At 41.2% G+C, this 20113-nt stretch overlaps 1 protein-coding gene across 1 annotated transcript; it reads right to left on the bottom strand.

Annotated features, from left to right (window-relative positions):
- Positions 1-6533: 6533 nt before the first annotated feature.
- LOC133895019 (uncharacterized) lies at positions 6534-7023 on the bottom strand. Its single transcript, XM_062335235.1, has 2 exons — positions 6761-7023; positions 6534-6669 (listed from the first exon to the last, which is right to left on the bottom strand). The coding sequence occupies exons 1-2, from the start codon at positions 7021-7023 to the stop codon at positions 6534-6536; spliced, it is 399 nt and encodes a 132-aa protein (XP_062191219.1).
- Positions 7024-20113: the final 13090 nt, after the last annotated feature.

The raw sequence follows: 20113 nt of genomic DNA, 5'->3' as shown, positions 1-20113 counted from the left end.
GCTCTAAGCAAACCTCAAATGCAATCAAATGCAAACCTCAATTACTTGTTTCCTGCAAGCACTTTAGGAGAAGCTGGCATCTCAGAAGAAGCTGGCATTTTAGGAGCTTGTGAGCTGTGTGACCAACACAAACCCAGCCGTGCGTACGCGTAGTAGCTACGAGTGCTCCAGTGGATTTTCCGCGTGCTTTAGCGTGATGGTGATGAGTCCAGCTCAACGGTAGTTTGCTTGCGAGTGAATCGAATGAATCTGCGAAGCACTTGTGTCAACCAGAGGAGGGAGGATGGTTTGAGTGGCCCTGCCTGCATGGTGTGAGCGATTTCCAGTGCACACGCGCGCGGACGCGGCGGTGGTTGCTGGTTTTTGGAGTCACGTTGCCAAGAAGGGGCCAAGTCAGGGGGCAATGATTTTTTTTTTTCACGAGATGGCCAGCAGAGGAGCCTACCCGTGCCACCCATCGAAGCTGGCGGTCTGAGAGAAGGCGTAAGGAGCCGAGGCTTGCCAGCTCCTAGTGATGCGACACTCGGGTTAGAGCCCGGACGGGTGTGGCCATAACAGGTGTGCCTACCATGTATTGAGCTATCGCTCGCTTCGCAATCGAATATATATACATTTTATTTTCTAAATTAGAAAAAATGTGCACCTATTTTAAAAAATAACAAAAAAAATATATATGCCAGCCATTCAACAAACATATGTCTAAATGACCCGTACCGTTACAGGTGATATGTCTAAGTGACCCATCATCGTAAACAAGGTGACAAGAGATAAGTTTACACCCGTGTACACTAGCAAGCCACATGGACATATCATTCAACGGGCGACATGTTGTCATTTTTTAAAATGGGCACACTTTTTTGCTAATTTTAAAAATAAAAAAAATTCAAAATTCAAAGTCAAAACCTATGGGCTCAAGATTTTAGCCCAATACTTGGGGAGCGATGGAGGAGGCACAGTCCAATTGTGACGGCTGGGGCAATCGAATATATACACTTATTTTCTAAACTAGAAAAAAAATATGCATCTATTTTGAAAAATGACAAAAAAATACAGATAACACCTTTTCAAAAGACGATATGTCTATGTGTCCTGTCGGCGTGAATAGGATGAAAACTTATATGTCGTACCGTTATGCGCGATATGACCATATGGCCCATCAACGTGCACACTGGCGACACGTACATTTTGTCATTTTTCACAATGAACACACATTTTTACTAATTTCAAAATTAAAAAAATAAAAATAAAAATTCAAAATCGAAACCTACCGGCCCAAGATTTTGAGCTACCGGAGCATACGAAGATGGGGCAAAGAAAATTTGGCTTCTGTTGCCAGCTCGGCCTTGGGATGCGAAAGGTCTCCTAATGTTAGCAGGAATGGTGTCAAGGATCATGGGAGTGGTTCTCTCTCCCCTCCGACCATAGAGAGAATTTTTTATTTATATATTTTTCCAGATTTACTAAAGATACATTTATTTTAAAATTTTACAGATATCCAACGTGACACGTGAGGAACAGAACCGTATACGTTCTTCTCATCCCATGCCTTTCTGTTAGACGCCCACATCACATCACATTATGTGGAGCAGGATCCGTCGAGCCCCCATCCACGGAAGAACCGCCCCTTTGCGTTGCGTTTGCATGGGCAGAGGCCAGAGAAAGGAGTGACCTGCACGGCTCCGGCGATCCAAATGACGGCCGATCGAGTAGATCAAACCAACATACAATTGCATTGCACACGAGAGTGTGCGTGGCACATAGTTGTTGCGTTCCGTTTCTGTCCGATCTCAGTCCCATGTTTGTACCCTAATTAATGCACCAAACAAAAACACACCGTATAATATACTTAGGAAGCAAATTTTGTATTTTTAACTAATAGATTGATCAAAAACTAAAAAAATAAATTAATATTTACTTTTACCTAGCTAAACTAAGGAAAAAATAAACTAAATAATGATCTAAAATTTCTCATTGTGTACCCATTTGTATCCCTATACATATACGCTCTGCTCCCAAATAGATGACGTTTACGAAAGCTTGCGGTTAACTTTAAAACTTTTGTCACTAATATATTAAAAAAGTGTCACATAAAAATGAAAATGATATTAGTAGATTTGTAATGAAAAATACTTTTAAATGATTATGTTTTCATTAACTTTGAATAGCAAATAGTGCTTAGAAAAAATATTAGTCAAAACGTATGTATTGAAGACCAAACTGATGTCCTCAACGACAAGAAAAAAAAAGAACGGGTATAATATTAAAAGACACCCAATATATCATCATATGACATGCTCTAAAGGTATCTCCAACATACTTCTAAAAAATCACTCTCAAAACTCTATACGGAGAGTCTTCCTAATAAAACTCCCTTCCAATATCAATGTACTCTCCAACAGACTTTCAATATCTAACTCATTATATCCCAACGACTATATTTTTAAATAGCTACAAACCGTGATATTTTCAATAATTATTTTTAAATATATAAATATCAACAGCAGTTACTATTTAAGTCATGGTAATAATATTTACAACTCGGACATGGACAACATAACTCTAGTTACGACACTAACGGGTGCACTATGATCGCAGTTACCATTCAAATCATGGTAATAATAGTTACAACTCAGGTATGGGCAGCATAACTTTAGTTATGACACTGGCAGGTGTATTATGACTATAGTTACCATTCAAGTCATGGTAACAATAGTTACAACTCGAGTATGAGCAGTGTAACTAGAGTAATGTAACACACTAATTTTTAACTTTTCCTAATAGTAAAGAATTTTTGTTAGAAGTGTTGTGCTAGCTCTTGAAAACCCTAGAGAGAAAAATATTAATTTATAAAGCAAATAATTAATTAGGAATTGTTTGTCGCATTCATGTTGGAATAGATGCATTAGGGTTTGATTGTGTGGAAAGTCCCTTTTGAAAAACCCCGAGCGCGATATTTGGAATTTAAAAGAAAATCAAATAAAGAAACAAAGAAAAGGGGGAAATTGGAAAATGCTTTTAAAGGAAAATCTTCCTCACTCTCTCTGGGCCGAAATCTTCTTTCCCGGCCTTTTTCCTTCCTCCCCGCTTGGGTCGGCCGAAGGCCGCGGCTCATCGACGCCAGGGCATATTTCTCCAAGTGGCGCCTGGCCGTTTTTCGTTTTCACCCGAACAGCGTCGTCTTCTTTCTCCCGCCTGCGCCGGACTCCGCTCGATAGGATCAAAACCGACGCCGATTCGCCGAACCTTTTGCGTCCGAATCCCAACTGACTCGGACTTATCCGCAGCCGCATACCCGCCTATATAAACACCCGAGCACCCTCAGTTTATTTCCATCTAAAGCGTGCGCAAGATTCTAGCCCCGCCGCTACCATTGCCGAGCCACCCGAGCTTCGCCGCCGTTGTTCCGACGCCCGTTTGCTGTAGCCGAGTCGCGCTTGAGCATCTTCGTCGTCTACCGCGTCCACTGCAGCTTTCTTCATCGAGTTTTGGCCGCCGGAATGCCCTCCCCGACATCGCCCGAGGCTCACCGACGTCTACCCCGCCGTCGCACGCCACCCGAGCCGCGCCGTCGTCGGTATGTGACTAAAACGGAACACCCGTGCTCCCATCTCTCTCTGCCGCCGCTCACCGTCGCTCCACGTAGCCGACGACGAGGTCCGCCGCCTCTGCGGCGAGTAGCAACGCCACGCCGAACGGTCAGCCACCGTTCTCCTCTAGCGCCGGTCGGCCAAAGCCCCCCCCCCCACGACGATAGCCGTTGGATCTGTTCTGGACGGCCCAAATTAGATCCCGATACCCCTTCGGCCACCCCATCCCGAGCCGCCACGTGTCACCACTTAAACCCAGTCAGCGCCACGTCAGCCTGCCACCTCAGCAACCATGCCGACGTGTCATCCCAGTCGTCATGCCACGTCAACTGCAGCAGCCCAGTCAGCAAAATCAGCCTTTTTCAATACAAAAGTAATTCCAAGAATTCCAGAAATTGGTACTTTTGCAATAAAGCCCTGAACTCTTCTGAAATTAGCTAAAAGCCCTTATCTTTTTGCAGTTTAGTCCCTGATGTTCCCCATAATTACAAATAGGTCCCTCTATTTTTGCAAAAAGGCCCCTGTTCTTTCTGTTTAATTCAAATTAGGTCCTTTTCTTTTTCAGATTAACCCTAAAACTTGTTTCTAGCATAACTTTCTCGTTCTAGCTCCGATTTAGACGATTTTCGCGCTCCCGCGTTCGTAGCAACTTGTACTATCTTGTAGTACCTTTTTCATAGATGTTAGTTACTGTGTGGTGTATTGTTCTTAGTTGGTTTGTTGTTTGCTTTTCCGGTACGTGTCGAAAGCAGACGAAGAGCAGTTCGAGAACCTCCAGGACCAAATTTTTGAAGAGTTTGAGCAGCAAGTTGGGAGAGGCAAGTGCCCTTGAACATTTTGATCCCAGTTTGTTTAAAATGCGTTCTTTTCAAACATGCATACTGTTAATCCTGAATCCTATGTATGTGTAATACCCTGTTCCATATAATTCCTTGTCACCATGTTGATAGTAGAGGATATGATAGGTAGTCATGCTTAGCTTCGCACAAAAGGGATTGAAGGGTTAAGGGTTAAACATGATTAACTAATCAATGCATTTATGAGTTGGGAACATTAATGATGGCAATAACAACATGAAATCTTAGGCCTTGAGCAAAGTTGGGACAGTGATGATGAAGTTATATTGTTGGTTTAGTCTTTGCTCAAGTAACCTAAGTAAGGACCGGTTCGTGGAGCGACAACCCAAGAAATATCGTACCAACCATGAGACCTGGTATGGGACAGGCCTAGCCTATTAATTAGTGGATTCCAGTTTTGTGCATGCCAAACGGAAGGGTGGTTGTGTGGGGACAGCAAAGGCCAGAACTATTTGGTTAGTGGTATAAGATGTGTAGTGGAAGGGAAGGGTGAGAACTTCCTAGAGCTACGAGGCGCAAAAGGGGGCTTCTGGGTGGTGTGATGCTACTTTGACGGCGGTGAAACCTAGCGGGTATGCACATACTGGATGAAACTTTGTAATGGTTTTGTAGTGACTTTCCGGGCGACACACCGCTGGAGTGTGTTAAGTGTTTCGCAGACACGGCAACAAGGAAAATCACGACTTGTGGGGAAAGCTGGACAACCTCTGCAGAGTGTAAAAACTGTTATAACAGCCGTGCTCACGGTTATGAGAGACTTGGATCCTCACATGATTAGCCAAGAGGGTTGGGTCGTTTTGGTCTGTGGGGAGCCTGATGTGGGAACTCAGGTGAAGGGAAAAACTGTGGAGATGGTTCTAGGAGCTGGAGGTCTAATGATGATGAACCTAGTTAAGTAGTTTGCTTTCATAAAACTTCATTAGTACAGTTGGCTTTTATGCAAAATTATAACTGTTATGGCTTGTTCCTTGTTTAAGCTTGCATAGCATTTTATTTCCCATACTTGCGGAGTACTAGTTGTACTCACACTTGTTGTTTTTACCCCAAATGATGTTCAAGCGCTGCTCAGACAATGAAGGAGATCCAGATTACTTCGATGATGAAGAGGAAGACTGCTAGGCTGGTGTTTCCCCCGGTCAAATGCCTGTGGAAGTTGGAGTTTCGCGGAGTATCGCTGTGTGCTTTTTATTAAAGACTTTTGGTCTCATTATTTATTATAGTTAAAGCGTTGTAATAATGACACTGGATGTGATACACTGATGAAGTCGCTGTATGTATGAAACTTGATCCTGGCATACATGTGGTTTACATCTGATTTTGCCCCTTTCTAAAACCGGGTGTGACAAGTAAATGGAATCACAACACCCGCATGCTATGGTAAAAATATTTATGACATGTAGCAATCTATAGGATTTGCACCATAGTATCATTCTAATACCAGCCAGATATTACATATTAGAACCTTAGAAGATGGTGCGTATTATAATATTTGCACCATATCTATTGCATAATCTACTTTAATTTTACGAGATCGATATGATCTCTATGAGAAGAATCAAGCTACCGTATGTCCAATATATCATGAAATTAATCAGTTCTCAGGCCTAAAGTCTAATAATAGTCAGCTTAGAACTTCACTTGACATAGGTCTTTATACTCCCTATATAAAAAATGTCAACGCTAGAGATTACCAGGGATTAAAACTCGATCTTTGTATGATCAGCTTGTAACTGACCATATTGACACCATATTGATAATTAGTCATCTGTTTCTAAAAAGCAAACAGTGGGTTGGTTATGTGGGGTAGAGCCGTGTCTAACAGACTTAAAGAGCATTGATTGTTACTGAGGAAATAACATGTGAAATAACATGTTAGGGGCGGATTGTTTCATAGATTTGGAGCACCAGAAATGAGATAATTCAAAGCTCACATCTTTGTGTAGGAGTGTAGACAGGTTGTTGAAGTCAAGTTGTGGATTCACTATCGCGAGCTTCATGGACAAGAACTAAAAGTGTAATAAACAAAAAAAAGATCAAAATTTCGAGCTACAACCATGTGACGCAACCAAATGTAAGTGGCATCCTCACCTCAACTTGCTGCTGCAGCGATTGAACGCAAAAACAAGTCACCGCTCATCGTCGCCTCCTCCACCTTCAGCTTCACCAGGCTCTCGTTGCCACCCACTTTACACCTCTTCCCATCCGGCCCCTTGCCTTCCCCACCTATCAAACCAAGATTTAGAATAAGGCCAACACATCACGAACTAGAAAGCTAGACCATGGCAGAACCCTCTCCGCGTTGCTCGTTCCCCCACATTGCCCAAGCAGGCCTCATTGTCATTTCCATCGCCGTCTCTCATGGACGCCTTCCTCTTCCTGGCATTGCCGCCATCCCTCGCGCGTGCCCACATCGGATCAGACACCGATGACCCCTCCGGGGGTCCACGCACCTCGAACAGGTTGGCACCACCGTTGCCAAAGAGCATCTTCAAGAACCCGCCGTCCAGCGTGTCGAAGTCGAGCCCCGGAGCAGAGGCGGCAGCGCCCATCAGCAGGCTGGTGACGTAGTCGCTGTCCATAAACTCCAAGAAACAGCAAGAATTGCACAAAAAGCAAAGGAAAGTGGTCGTCTCCTTTGAGTTGATCTTTTCGTCGCCCTCACCCGACAAGCGTCGCAGTCGCCCGCCGCCAAATGACACCCGCGCCGGGCTGCGGGGGGCATGCGAAGCAACTGCCCCACCGGTGAGCGCTCCGCTGCGAGCGGTGCGTGAAGCGTGCGACGAGCGTGGGATCAAGGATTTCACCGACTGGGAGTCCGATTGGGGTTCGGTACATCTTGCTAGCTCGGAGGTATTTTTTGGGCATAGCTATTTTTTTAGAATGTTTTTGGGTTTCTGTTGAAGGAGTTTTTTTCTCATGTACCCAAAATTTAGCTATTGGGACTGGTTTTGGGCATCTATTGGAGTTACACTAAGGGTCTATTTGGTAGAGCTACTCCTGATCCAAATTATCTTAAGGGAGTAATTCTCTGAAAAAAGTAGTTTTGTAGCCGAAAGTGATTTTCTAGGATAACCTCTCTAAAGAAAATAATTATATTAGGATGTAAATCAGAGGAAACTACTTTTTTCAGCTCTCAATATTTAGTTTATTTCAGAAAATCACTCCTATATATTTATTAAACTAAAAACCATTATTTAACACAACTTTCTAATTTTACTCGAGAAACTATTTTAGAGCTCACCAAACATGCCCTAACTCTACACGGTTACTCTCTCATTATAAAAAATGTCACCGTGTAATAACCACCGAAGTCTGCGACGATATGATGTTATTCTGTTAATAATTTGATCGTGCCACTACTGGTTACACCTACTTTGTTTCCTATCTACCGAGACGATCGGCCCTATCTGCAACGTGACGGTCCCAGTCCCGGTACCTAACTCACACGCACGATCCATGTGGTGGTGTAACGGAACTGTGCTCGTGTGAAGATTCTAGTAGACGTGTTTGACGTGACAATGTACCAGGTTTTACTTGTATTATTGCTGTTTTGTCCCGGAATCATTACTCAATTATTTTTTTAAGGAAACGGGCGGTATTTCATTGATGAAGCACAAGCAGTACAGACCACCATTTACAAAGAAACTCCTAGAGAAGATCAAAATTACAACTGAACTCCCGAGAATTCCCTAACATCTGCTTCATCTCCGATCCATTCAACCAGACACAGCAACACCTCGTTGGAGCTAGACGGGGAGCCATACTGAGGAAGGAGCTGGAGACCGTGCACTCAACCGATAAGGGCGCATCTAATTTTGATAGCACAAGAGACGACCTGCTACAATCAGTCCTTAGAAACGATAAACGCTTTGGCATCACGAATCGGTCGACGGCCGAAAGCTCACCGAACAAAGAGCGAACTGACGTCAATAGCTTTAGCATCGGTGTTGAACCCAACAACCAGCAAGTCAATGAGGGAACCTGTCCCAAACCAGAAAAAACCCACCACCAACCCGTCCTCCCCGGATTATGGTAATCTACATACCTCCCAAAGTTGTTACTGAAGACTCCTCCTCCGAAGAAGAAGGCACCATAAACAGCTTGGAGAATCAAAAGCCGATCAAAAATCACCAACGGCAACTCCACCGGAAAACCTAACCACCAACCCATACGAAAACCACAGGAACCCTAACCAAACCTCCAAATCTACAACTCCTACTGCACACCTCCTTCATCGAGTGAGCCTCTCATCTCATTCTATGTACACTTTGTTGTAAATATAACGAGTGCGGAACTAAAGCACTTGCCATTAAAGTTCTATTGAGATGGCTAGGAATTTCTTCTTTATATATATCATCAAGGTAGCTAGGGATGAAAACGGATGATAACGATCGGAAAAACCCCTTAACCGTTTTCACTTTCACATTTTCTTAACCGGACGGAAACGAAAATAAACACGAGATTGCCAATTATACAAAAATAAATGAATTCGAATGGAAATATGCCAGTATCGGATGGAAACCAGTGATTAAAATTAGGAAGATCGAACCTCAGAACCATAAATCTATGACTTAAAATATTAAAATAAAAATAACAGTAGCATGAATCCATATATTAACATGACTACAATGCTGTTTCATATAAGTGACCGACAATGCATCAAATAATGGTCAAATACAGTTACTAGTACTTACTCACATGGTTTGAAATCACTATTTATTGATGGATTAACCTCCAGAGGGAAGACGGAGGCGTACGCAACTCGACGCAAGCAGCACCAAGATCCTAGCAATTGGCAGCACCAAGATCCTAGCAATTGGAGATACTCGGTGACTTCAATCTTAGATTAGTCTACATCCAATCCGCTCCATTGTAATAGATCTAGCCACATTGCTTGTACTTGAGATAACCCACATATACAACATCATCCACACAAGATGTAGGGTATTACTCAATACCGAGGGCCCGAACCTATATACATCATGTGTCTTGTTTCTTGCTCGATCCCTGATCTCGAAGGTACCCCTGTTCAATTATGGATCGGGGACCAATCTTCGATAATTGACGCGCTAGGTAGGGGTCTTCATCTGTTTTTTAGGATCGATCATGTCTCAAGTGTGCGTCTGTGTCGAGTTCTCCGACACCGTCTTCTATGACCACCTCGAGTCGGCTACATTCATCTTCGCATCGCCTCTTGCTGGCTTTGAGACCACCTTCGGAACTATAGCATATTGCTGGGCCGATCAAGGTGGACTGATCCACACCAGTATCATCGAGTTTAGCTCATTGGACGCATACCGCGAGGTGGAACACCTCGGCTGGGATCCCAAAGAACCTAACGTTCTTCAATTAATGGACACCGGCAATGATGGTGAAAGTCACAAGAGTGGCGATGAAGGCTCCATCAATGACTAGAGCGACCAAAAAGATCGATTTGTGTTTATGGTTGGAGCCGACGGCACACCCACTGAGCAGAACACGAAAGATCAAAACGTTATGGTAAACAATGGTGTAGGAATCCCTGAGGATCCGACAGCGGTGGAAGCCGTCTAAGGTATCGGCATCGCCGAAGGGTTACCGCTAGGGACGTTTGTAGCCGGAGCCTTATAGACCCCCGACACCGCCTGTCATCAATGAACTACGGAGGGTCAGGTGAACCCTGATATTCAACATTGACTTGTTGTGGGAATGCCTATTGGTTAGGTGATGCCTCCACCAGCAACGGTTCCAAGATCGAGGAACAAACTCCCTCACAATAGCGATCACGGAGCAACATCGACTCAACCACAACTAAGCCTTGGTAGTGGTGTTTTTTACTCTGGAAGCTAACATTCAGGGTGCTCATCTGATTCTAAGATCTTTCCATGAATTGGATCCGACAAATCCTTTAACCTTGATGGTCAATTAGCTTAAGACTTTGCTTGATGCGACTCAGATCCAGGCTGCTCGAGTAAATAACCCTAACGACTTTAGGCACCCCAGTTGGCAAGGTGCTGGTTTGAGGAGCCACATATGTGGATATCCTCGAGTCGAGGGATCACAAAAGGGAAGCTCGGGTGGTCGAGCTTGAGGATAGCCCTGCAGACCGAACTGTAACTGCCCTATCTATAAGCGCATAAATCATAAGACCTGAGAACCACATCTCTCATGACATGTGTGATTTACGGAAGTGATTGACAACTACCATGAGGAGCACCGTGAGGACGATCGATATTATAATGACCACATATCTCCGGGATGAGACATTCAATGTGACTCCCCTGTCCGTAGAAACAAGCGTGATAGTCCTCCCCATCTCCTCAAGAAGAATTCGATGGAGGTTGTGAAGCTTTCACACCTGAAATCTGGTCGATACGATGGTCCGAGAAGTATGACAGGAAGCTCAATCCCAACGAGTGGTTATAGATCTACCCCACTGTCATTTGAGTAGCTAGTGACAACAACAAGGTAATGACCAATCACCTACTAACCGTCCTCGATAGACCTATAAGGTCCTAGTTGTTGAACCTGCCACCCAGCTCGATCCGATCGTGGGCTGAGTTGAAGGCTCAGTTCATCGCCAACTTCCAGTGTACGTTCGAGCACCTGAGAATGAAAAACGATCTCCATCAGCTGAACTAAGGCAAGGATGAATCTCTTCAGGACTTCCTCTAGAGGTTCAGCAACACGCGTAATACGATCTCGAACATCTCCGATGGGTTGGTCATCATCGCTTTCTAGAGAGGCACCAAGGATAGAATGAGGGGAAGAAGAACAAGTCTGGTGACAAGCGCAAGGGTTCAGACATAACCGTAGCCGCGATCAATAAGAGCAAGTCATGCAACACCAGAGACAATAAGGGCCAGAGCCGTGGTCGCGAGAAGTGGTGTCCCGTCTATCGGACCAACTAACACTATTTGACCAGTGTCAAGTTATCAACAAGAAGCTTGAGGAGAAGCTCAAGGCTACTATTGTTGATTACCATAGCAAACAGACCAAGCTATACGCTAAAGATGACGAGCTCGAGTTCCATAGGGTCAGTCAGAACTTGGCACATCTTCAGAGGATCCGCTTCGTATGAGTTCAAGAGGCAGTACAAGACAGTCGAAAGGGAGGTCAACCTGGCTCTGACTGGGCCTCCTCGGTACCTCAAGTAGTTGGAAATTCTAATCACTTTCGATCTAGTTGACCACCCAGCCGCGGTTCCACACCTAGGTCAGTACCCGGTTGTGGTCCAACATACTATCCTCAACATAAAGGTTTTTAGAACTTTGGACGACGAGGATAGTTCACTCTACCTCATCTTTGCTAAGATGTTAGACAAGATGAAAATCCAAAGGTTAGAGCTGAGCCTTTCCATGGTATAACTCCAAACTCATCGACCATGCCCCTCGGTCAGATCGAGCTACCAGTCATGTTCGGCAAACCTGACAACTTCCAAATAAAGATGTTGACCTTTGACGTTGCGGACTTGAAGATGGCGTACAATGTGATCCTAGGCCGCCTAATGCTTAGAAAGTTTATGGACGTGGTGCACTATACATAACAGGTGCTCAAGATCCTAGTTCCTAAATGGATAATAACCATCAAGGGAGATCAACGTGTAGCGGTTAAGAGTGATAAGCAGAGCCTGGATATGGTTGAATACTTTTGCCGAACGACAACTACCTCAAGGGGTACAGTCTAAGCGTCAGAAGCATCAAGCCGCCACCAAGAGAAAGGACAAGGCAAAGGACTCCAAGCTCACTAGTTTCACTGATGCCTTTAAGTCCGACGCCACCGCCAAAGGTGAGAACAACGATGGTGCCAAGGACAAGAAGGTTGGTGGTGGTGTCAAAATAGTGCCCCTTGACCCATCTGAGCTGAGCAAGATGATCAAGACAGGGGATGACCTTGATCCCAAATAGTAACTCGAGCTCATCACTTTTCTCTGGGCAAACCAAGATGTGTTTGCATGGAAACCGTCAGATATGTCCGGAGTCCCTAGGGAGATGATCGAGCATCAAGTAGCTATGGAACCCGACGTCAAACATGTGGTGTAGAAGCATTGAAGATTCGTAAAGGACATAAAACAAGCCATCCAGGAGGAGGTCAGCAAACTCCTAAAGGCGAGCTTCATTTGGGAGGTTCGTCATCTCACATAGCTCGTGAATCCTGTCCTCGTAAAGAAAGTCAATAGCAAGTGGAGAATGTGTGTCGACTTTACCGACCTCAATAAAGTTTATCCCAAAGATCCTTTTTCTCTTTCTCGTATCGACCAGATCATTGACTCTATGGTGGGTTGTGCATTGTTTTGTTTTCTAGATGCCTATTCGGAGTATCACTAAATTAGCATTTGGATAGAGGATGAAGAAAAAACTACTTTTATTACTCCCTTTGGTGTAGGTTGCTATGTAAAGATGCATTTTCGTTTGAAGAGTGCTAGTCCTACTTATTAACGGTGTATTCAAAATTGTTTACAAAGCTTTAGACAACTTGTACATATGATCTGGATAGGATTTTCAAAATCAGATGGTTATTTAACATAAGTTTCCTCATTAATGTAGCTATTTAGAAAAGCACTTTTGATATCCATTTGATACAATCTAAAGCCTTTAGATGTAGAAAAAGCTAAAAGAATTCTAACGACTTCTAGTCTAGCAACCGGAGCAAAAATTTCCTCAAAATCTAGCACTTCTACCTATGTAAAACCCTGAGCTATAAGTCTAGCTTTGTTTCTAACAACACCACCACCACCATTTTGTTTATTTTTGAAAACCCATATAGTACCAATAAGTGTATGACCCGGAGGAGGTGCTATAAGCTTTCAAATTTTATTGCGTTCAAAATTTCCATGTTCCCCATGCATGACATTGATCCAAGATTCTTCAATTAATGATGTGAAACATCTTTAGGTTCAAAAGAAGCAACAAAATCTGAATGGACATGAGAATTAGAATCAATAAACATGTACCGTGTGACTCGCTCATGCAAATCTCCAATCATCTAATCAAGTGGATAACTACACTGAATGTGCAAAGGAGTATTGACTCTAGAAGCAATATCTTCTTCTTCTTCAATATGCACAGATGATGTAGTAGCTTGAGGATATCCAACTGTAGCCAAAGTAGTCAAAGGTATCAAATGATCTTCAACTGATTGTGTTACAGGAATTAAAATTTTATCCTCCTCCTTCTCCTCATCATCATCCACAAATATGCTCTTAGACTCCCTCTGAATATGTGTACCATTACCTGTATCATTTGGTCTAGTTCTAGGACTAGCTTCATCGAAAGTAACTTCATAGGTTTCAACAATTTTGTTAGTCTCTAAAACAAACACACGATAGCCACAAGTATGAGCGGGATATCCAAGAAAAATACCATAAGCTAATTTGAACTCAAACTTATCCAAATTTTCTGATTTCAGCACAAAGCACTTACAACCAAAAACTCTAAAATGAGATACACTAGACCTATGTCCAAACCGCAGCTCATATGAAATTTTACCTAATTTAGATTTTAAAAAAAATACGGTTTGAAACATAACAAGCAGTAGATATAGCTTCAGCCAAAAAAATTTCTAGGTGTAGAAAATTCATCTAATATGGTTCTAGCCATCTCAACCAAAGTTATATTCTTTCTTTCAACTACATCATTTTGTTGAGGCATTGTAGGTGATGAAAATTGATGTTCAATACCTTTTTTGGCACAAAAGTGATAAAAAAAGAATTTTCAAATTAAGTTCCATTATCACTTCTAATAGCTCTAAGTGAACATGAAAGATCAACAGATAATCTCATAAATAGATTCCTAAAATGATCAAAAGCTTTATCCTTAAGTTTCATAAAGAAAACCCAAGAGTATCTAGAGAAACCATCAATAATAACAAGTACATACCATTTATCTTCAAAAGATTGTACTCTAGAGGGACCAATAGTAGCAAGATGCAAAAGTTGACCAGACACATTTGTCATAACCATGGTAATAGGTGGATATGAACATGAATGTATTTTACTATGTCAACAAGAAGAGCAAACTAACTCACTATCACTCTTAAGTTTAGTCAAACCACAAATAAGATCTAAACCACTAACTCGAGTAAGATGATAAAGACCAAGTCTATGATGCTAAAAGAATACATCTTTAGAATCATTTGCAACAAGACATCTAAGCTTAGAAAAATGTGATGCATCAAAATCAGCCTTAAAAACTCTTCCAAAATATGAGATACTAAAAACAAGATCACATGAAGCATCTAATACTTTGCATTCATTTTTCTTAAAACACACCTCAAGGTGTTCATCAATCATTTGTGAGACAGAAAGCAAGTTAAATTTCAAGTTTTCGACTAGAATAACATCCTCGAACATAAACTTGTCATTTACATGTACTATACCTTTTGCCACAACAGAAATAGAAGAAACATCTCTAAATGTAACACTCTCAGTATGAGACGCATATACAAGGGAGGAGAACCAATTCTTATCACCAAACATATAATGTGAGCATCCGGAATCGACTAACCATATGCTCTCCTTCCTTACTCGAGAAACCTGTAAAGCAACAAAAGTTGTCAATGCCTCGATACTAGAGTTAGTAATAAAGCATTTAGTAGGTAAAATACGAGTAACCCGAGTAGACTCAACTCGAGAAGCTCGAGTAGGTTCAACTCGAGAAGTACTAGCTGCCCGAGTAGTCTCAACTCGAGAAGCCCGAGTAGGCTCATGACGAGTTACATGAGTAGAAAAAAGTGATGACTGTTTCACCCGAGGCATAAAATGAGATGCAACAACCTCACGAGGGATAACACGTGCCTTTCAAAAATTAAACCTAGCTTTAAACTTTTTTTCCTTTGTTTTTAGCTAGTCCAAAGCAAAACACTACTAAATTCCCATCTCTACCACAATGAGTACAAGTGTACTTAACCAGATCTGTGGATTTAGAAAAAGAAGCTACATTTGTATTCATTGTAGAAGATAAAAATCCACATACTTAAAAACAACCTTCTTAGGTTCATATTCAACAAGTATTTAAAATTTTCCACTACTAAGAGCCCTGACATAGTGGGTGCATTTATCTTAGAATGAGCACAGAGGTCAAAACATGAACCTTGTTTACATGTGCTTGACTTAGATAAATCTAAAATTAGGTTCAGATTTTTCTTTCCCTTAGAAAAATGTTCTAAGGTTTCTGTCAAGTAATTAACCTGTTTAGAAAGAATTGGGCATTTATTACAAGCAACATTCATGGGTTTCTTTTGTTTACGGCAATTAGAGCATGAAAGAACCTCATGAGTAATCATGTTATTAGCTATTTGAGAAACTCTAACATTAGCATCATGCAACTTCAATTCTAGAATTGAGTAATTAGAACAGGAAGTTGAATCAAGAAAATCAGGCATTGAATAACTAGCATTTTTAACTTGTCTGCAATTTAATACAACAAGTTTCTCATTCTTCTCAATTTCTTCTCTGAGTTTTTCAAGAGTAGAAACATGAATATGTCTAAGAGAAGTGAGCTCATAATAAATTAAGTCACATGACTTGCAAGCATCATCATCACGAATTAAAGTCTTAAGTCTTGCAATTTCATAATTAAGCAATTTAATTAAAACATCATGTTTCTTAATTTTTTTGTTACATTTATCTAAAAGTGTACCAAGACAAACAACAACATTAGATAGCTCATCATAAGTAGGTAATACCATATTACCGTTGCTGTCAAGTTCATCCTCAGTTGAGCTTTTTTTGTTACTTGTCATAAGACACAATCTAGTCAAATCACACAATGTCTTGCTCTTGGATGTTGTGTCGTCCTCATTGCTCTCCGAATCAACGCCACTCAAGTTGACTTGTTCGAGTGCCGAAAGAATTCGATGCACAACCTTACGATTGAGAAATCTCTTCTTCTTGTTGTCATTGAACAATCGCTTTTTTTCCTCCTTTTCCTCCTTTGATGCTTTATCTGCAAGCTTAGGATAATTGAAACGAATATGATTGACATCACCACATTTAAAGCATCTTTAAGGACCTCTACTTCCTCTCTTCCTTGTATGCACATTCTGCAATGCTTTAGAGAAACGAGTTGAGAGTAGTGCTAAATCTTTTTCGGAAATCAACTCAAGCTGATCATCAGTTAGTGAAGATACAGAAGATAAAGAAAAGCTTGATGAAGAAAATTCCAATTGAGACATCCTAGGTTGAGAGACCAAAGTAATTGATTTATTAGCGTTCTTCCTAGCAAAGACATATAGCCCATGAATTTTTAATTTAGAATAAAAAGCATCTAATGTAAGTGTATTCATGACAGTAAATTCTCTAATAGATGTCACCTTCATCTCTCGTACCGACATGTCTAAAGCTCCTAGCAGTTGTCATGCATTTTCAGTATCAGTATATGCAACATTAGCAACATATAGATTGCTAAGGATCTTATTAAAGCGAGCAAAGAAATCATCAAAAGTCTCATCGGGCTTCGTCTCAAATTTCATGTACTCTTTCTTATATAAATCTTGACGTACCTCTTTAATGGTAGATGAACATTCATGGTAATTGCAGAGTGCTTTCCATACCTCCTACTCCGATTTCAGATGTATCACGCGGTCGAAGTCGCTCCTTCCCAAGCCTTGGATGATCAAATTCCTTGCCTCGCTGTTTACCTCGACGGTCAACATATTCTGCACCATCACCTCATTGTTCTCTGGAACCATATATGGCAAATTTTCTCCCAAATTTCAAAACCCTATGCTTAAATATAGGCCTTCATCTTCGCCTTCTAAAACTGAAAATCAACTCTATCGAAAACACAAGGTTTGTAGAATATCAATCTGAAGCCATGTTTCTAATTACCGATTAAGATCAATTAGAAAAGTATTAAGACTCTGATACCAATTGTATGATCGATTATACTCTAATATGGCAATCCAAGGGGGTGAATTACTACGGAAACCAAATTCAAAGATTAACTCACCCAAATCAAAAATCGATTTAACTCGATATTTAACTCAAAATAGATTGTACACTCTCTAGTAAAAATAATATAGAGAAAGATCCTCTAGTCTGATTGCCCTCAAATTTACATAGCTTAAACTAGATTCAAATACAAAACTAACCACACAAAAATCGGGTCAATCGGATATGTGAATCAAGAATTATGCCTAGTTAAAGCAGACTGTGTCAACCAGAATCGAGTAGATCAAAACCTAGTTAATAAAGAACAAAAGCTACTCGAGATCAAATCAAAGCCACTCTAAATTTTCTCAGATCAAACACTAGATATTCTAGTACGTTTTGGATGGATTAAACAAAGATAAAACTTAATAGAACACAAAATTAATCAAAAACCAAAATCAAGTACGCAAAATGTAGAACAGAGAGAAAATCTTGAATCAGCAACTCATCAACTTACGAAACTTGATTTCCATTGAATAGATGAGTTTACAAGATGCCTCTCTAAAGTATTCAACAAAGATTTCCATGAAATCCCAAAATAACCCTTTCTAAGGATTTCACTATTTTTCTCTCTGTTGCGTTGTGTTGCCCTATACAACAGACCTCTCTATTTATAGGATAGCCAAACGCACAAACATGATTGAATCAAACTACAAGTCCAAGTCGTATTCAACCTAATATCTATCCTCCTCTAATCACAAGAGGACAAACAACTTCCACTAATTAAAATAATTATCAAACAACTCTCACGTAATCATGCATGCAACATCTCTCATTCATACATGCTTGTACGTAACCAACTCGGAGTCCGTCTCTGACACTAACTCTTGTCTCAAGTCCAGTCACCACACGACTCCTTCGTGCCTGCTCTGACTCGAACATGAATTAGTCTTGACGTCTTCTCATGATTAGATCGCATCCTGCGTCCATCGCGAAACCTTGTCTCAATATGTATTGTTCTCTTAGCTCAAACATCCCACATGACATCCCCGATCATCATGACCTCAGTTCCTCCTAAACCTAGTCACCAAACCTCAGTCCTGTCTAAACTTAGTTCGTCGATCCATCATCGACCATGTTCTCCTTTGACACATGAATCAAACGAGTACGAGCACAAGTCCTTCCCGATTTGACTCAAGATCAGTTCACGCAAACTCTAAGCAAAACCATCACGCTAACGTAAGCATACCCAGCTTCTGATAGCGCATCATAATGCCATTACGCTAAATCACTTTGCGCTGTTAATTTCATTATTCAAACTAATTTTTCGTCACATGATCTCATAGTTGTGTCATTACGGAACGCCAAATTAAGAGTTGCAGTGAAAGCAAGTACAAACAGGAGTGGGTTCACCTACACGATTGTTCAAATTCATTTGATGACCATGATATAATTATCGCCATACGTTCGGGGGTTGACGCCTTCGAGCATGTGGTCGAGAATAATGAGTTGATGCTTATGCTTAACTCTCCACTCAATCCAATCATCGAGTAGAGAGTCAGGGGCTATGTCATCTATCTTTGATGCTTATGCTTTACTATCTGTTTTAAGTGTCGTGCCAACCAGAGATCCAAGAGTTACATCGATTAATGTCAGCTCTAATGCTCCACTTTCTACTCGATCCAATCATTGAGCGATAAGTCAGGGGCCACGTAGGGTATATTTTGATGCTACAACTCTACTCTATGTCTTGAGTCACATCAAATAGAGTTGGGGACAACATCGTATCCTTTTGATGTGAACCAAACTATCTCACGACATCCTAAACCCAACTCTACGCCAATCGCCCAATAACAGGATCAAAATCACACTCTAGATCATTCAAAACATTTCCCGAGTTGAACCAAGAAAGATAGATAGATGGTTCATTCCATCCATCTATCAGGTTTGGAGATTGGTTCTAAAATAGGTAGAGGAGGTAGGGCCCACATGTAGTCAAGACAAGTAATGTAAAAGATAGCGAGTTCTAACTTCCAAACCTATAACTTGGTTTGCTTGCCTGCTTTGCGGCTTTACTCTCCACTCGATCCAGTCATCGAGTAGAGAGTCGGGGGCTACATCATACATTTTTTTATGGTACATGTATGTCCTTTCTTGCTCTCCAATGGGAAAATCTTCTCCTCGATCAGAGAGTTAGGGGCTACATAGTAATACCATATTCTATAAATATATATATATATTTTTGCAAAAGTTTATCTGGCTATGCGTCGACTCCATTGGATAGAACCAACTGAGGCATGTGTTGTGTCAATGACGAACAACAATACCTCAAAAGGCATAATGGTATCAGAGATTGTTAGACATCTCATGCCTAACTGTCTATAAGGGTCCGAAGTTCTAGTCGGTCCCATATGTGCTTTCTACCGAGTTCATGTTCGCACACTGGTTAAATACGCAAGTCGGTTAAAAGTTTGCAAAAAACCATCTTGTTATCTCATTTTCTTAGGTTCACACTGTTTTTTTTCTTCTTTTTCCTTATTCTTTAGGCTACTTCAAGTGCTTACTCGAGGACCAAGGCATTTAATGATATGTCTAGTTGAGCTTTCATGTATCAACAGATATATAATCAACGAGTTTCAATGATGGTTATAACACATACTAATCAATATCACATCTAATTATGCTAACTCTATTTCATCAACAAGTGAATATTGGCAAAAGCATATTAGTCAAGAAAAATAGTGGCAGTATTTACATACATCCTCAAATAACATGTCAAGTTTTAAATGTTTCGGGCTGAAAACCACATGAAATCAACT

Source organism: Phragmites australis, chromosome 16 (genome assembly GCF_958298935.1).
Source record: "Phragmites australis chromosome 16, lpPhrAust1.1, whole genome shotgun sequence".
NCBI lineage: Eukaryota > Viridiplantae > Streptophyta > Magnoliopsida > Poales > Poaceae > Phragmites > Phragmites australis.
The sequence above is the reverse complement of the archived record's forward strand: the minus strand, read 5'-3'. Positions and strand labels throughout refer to the sequence as shown.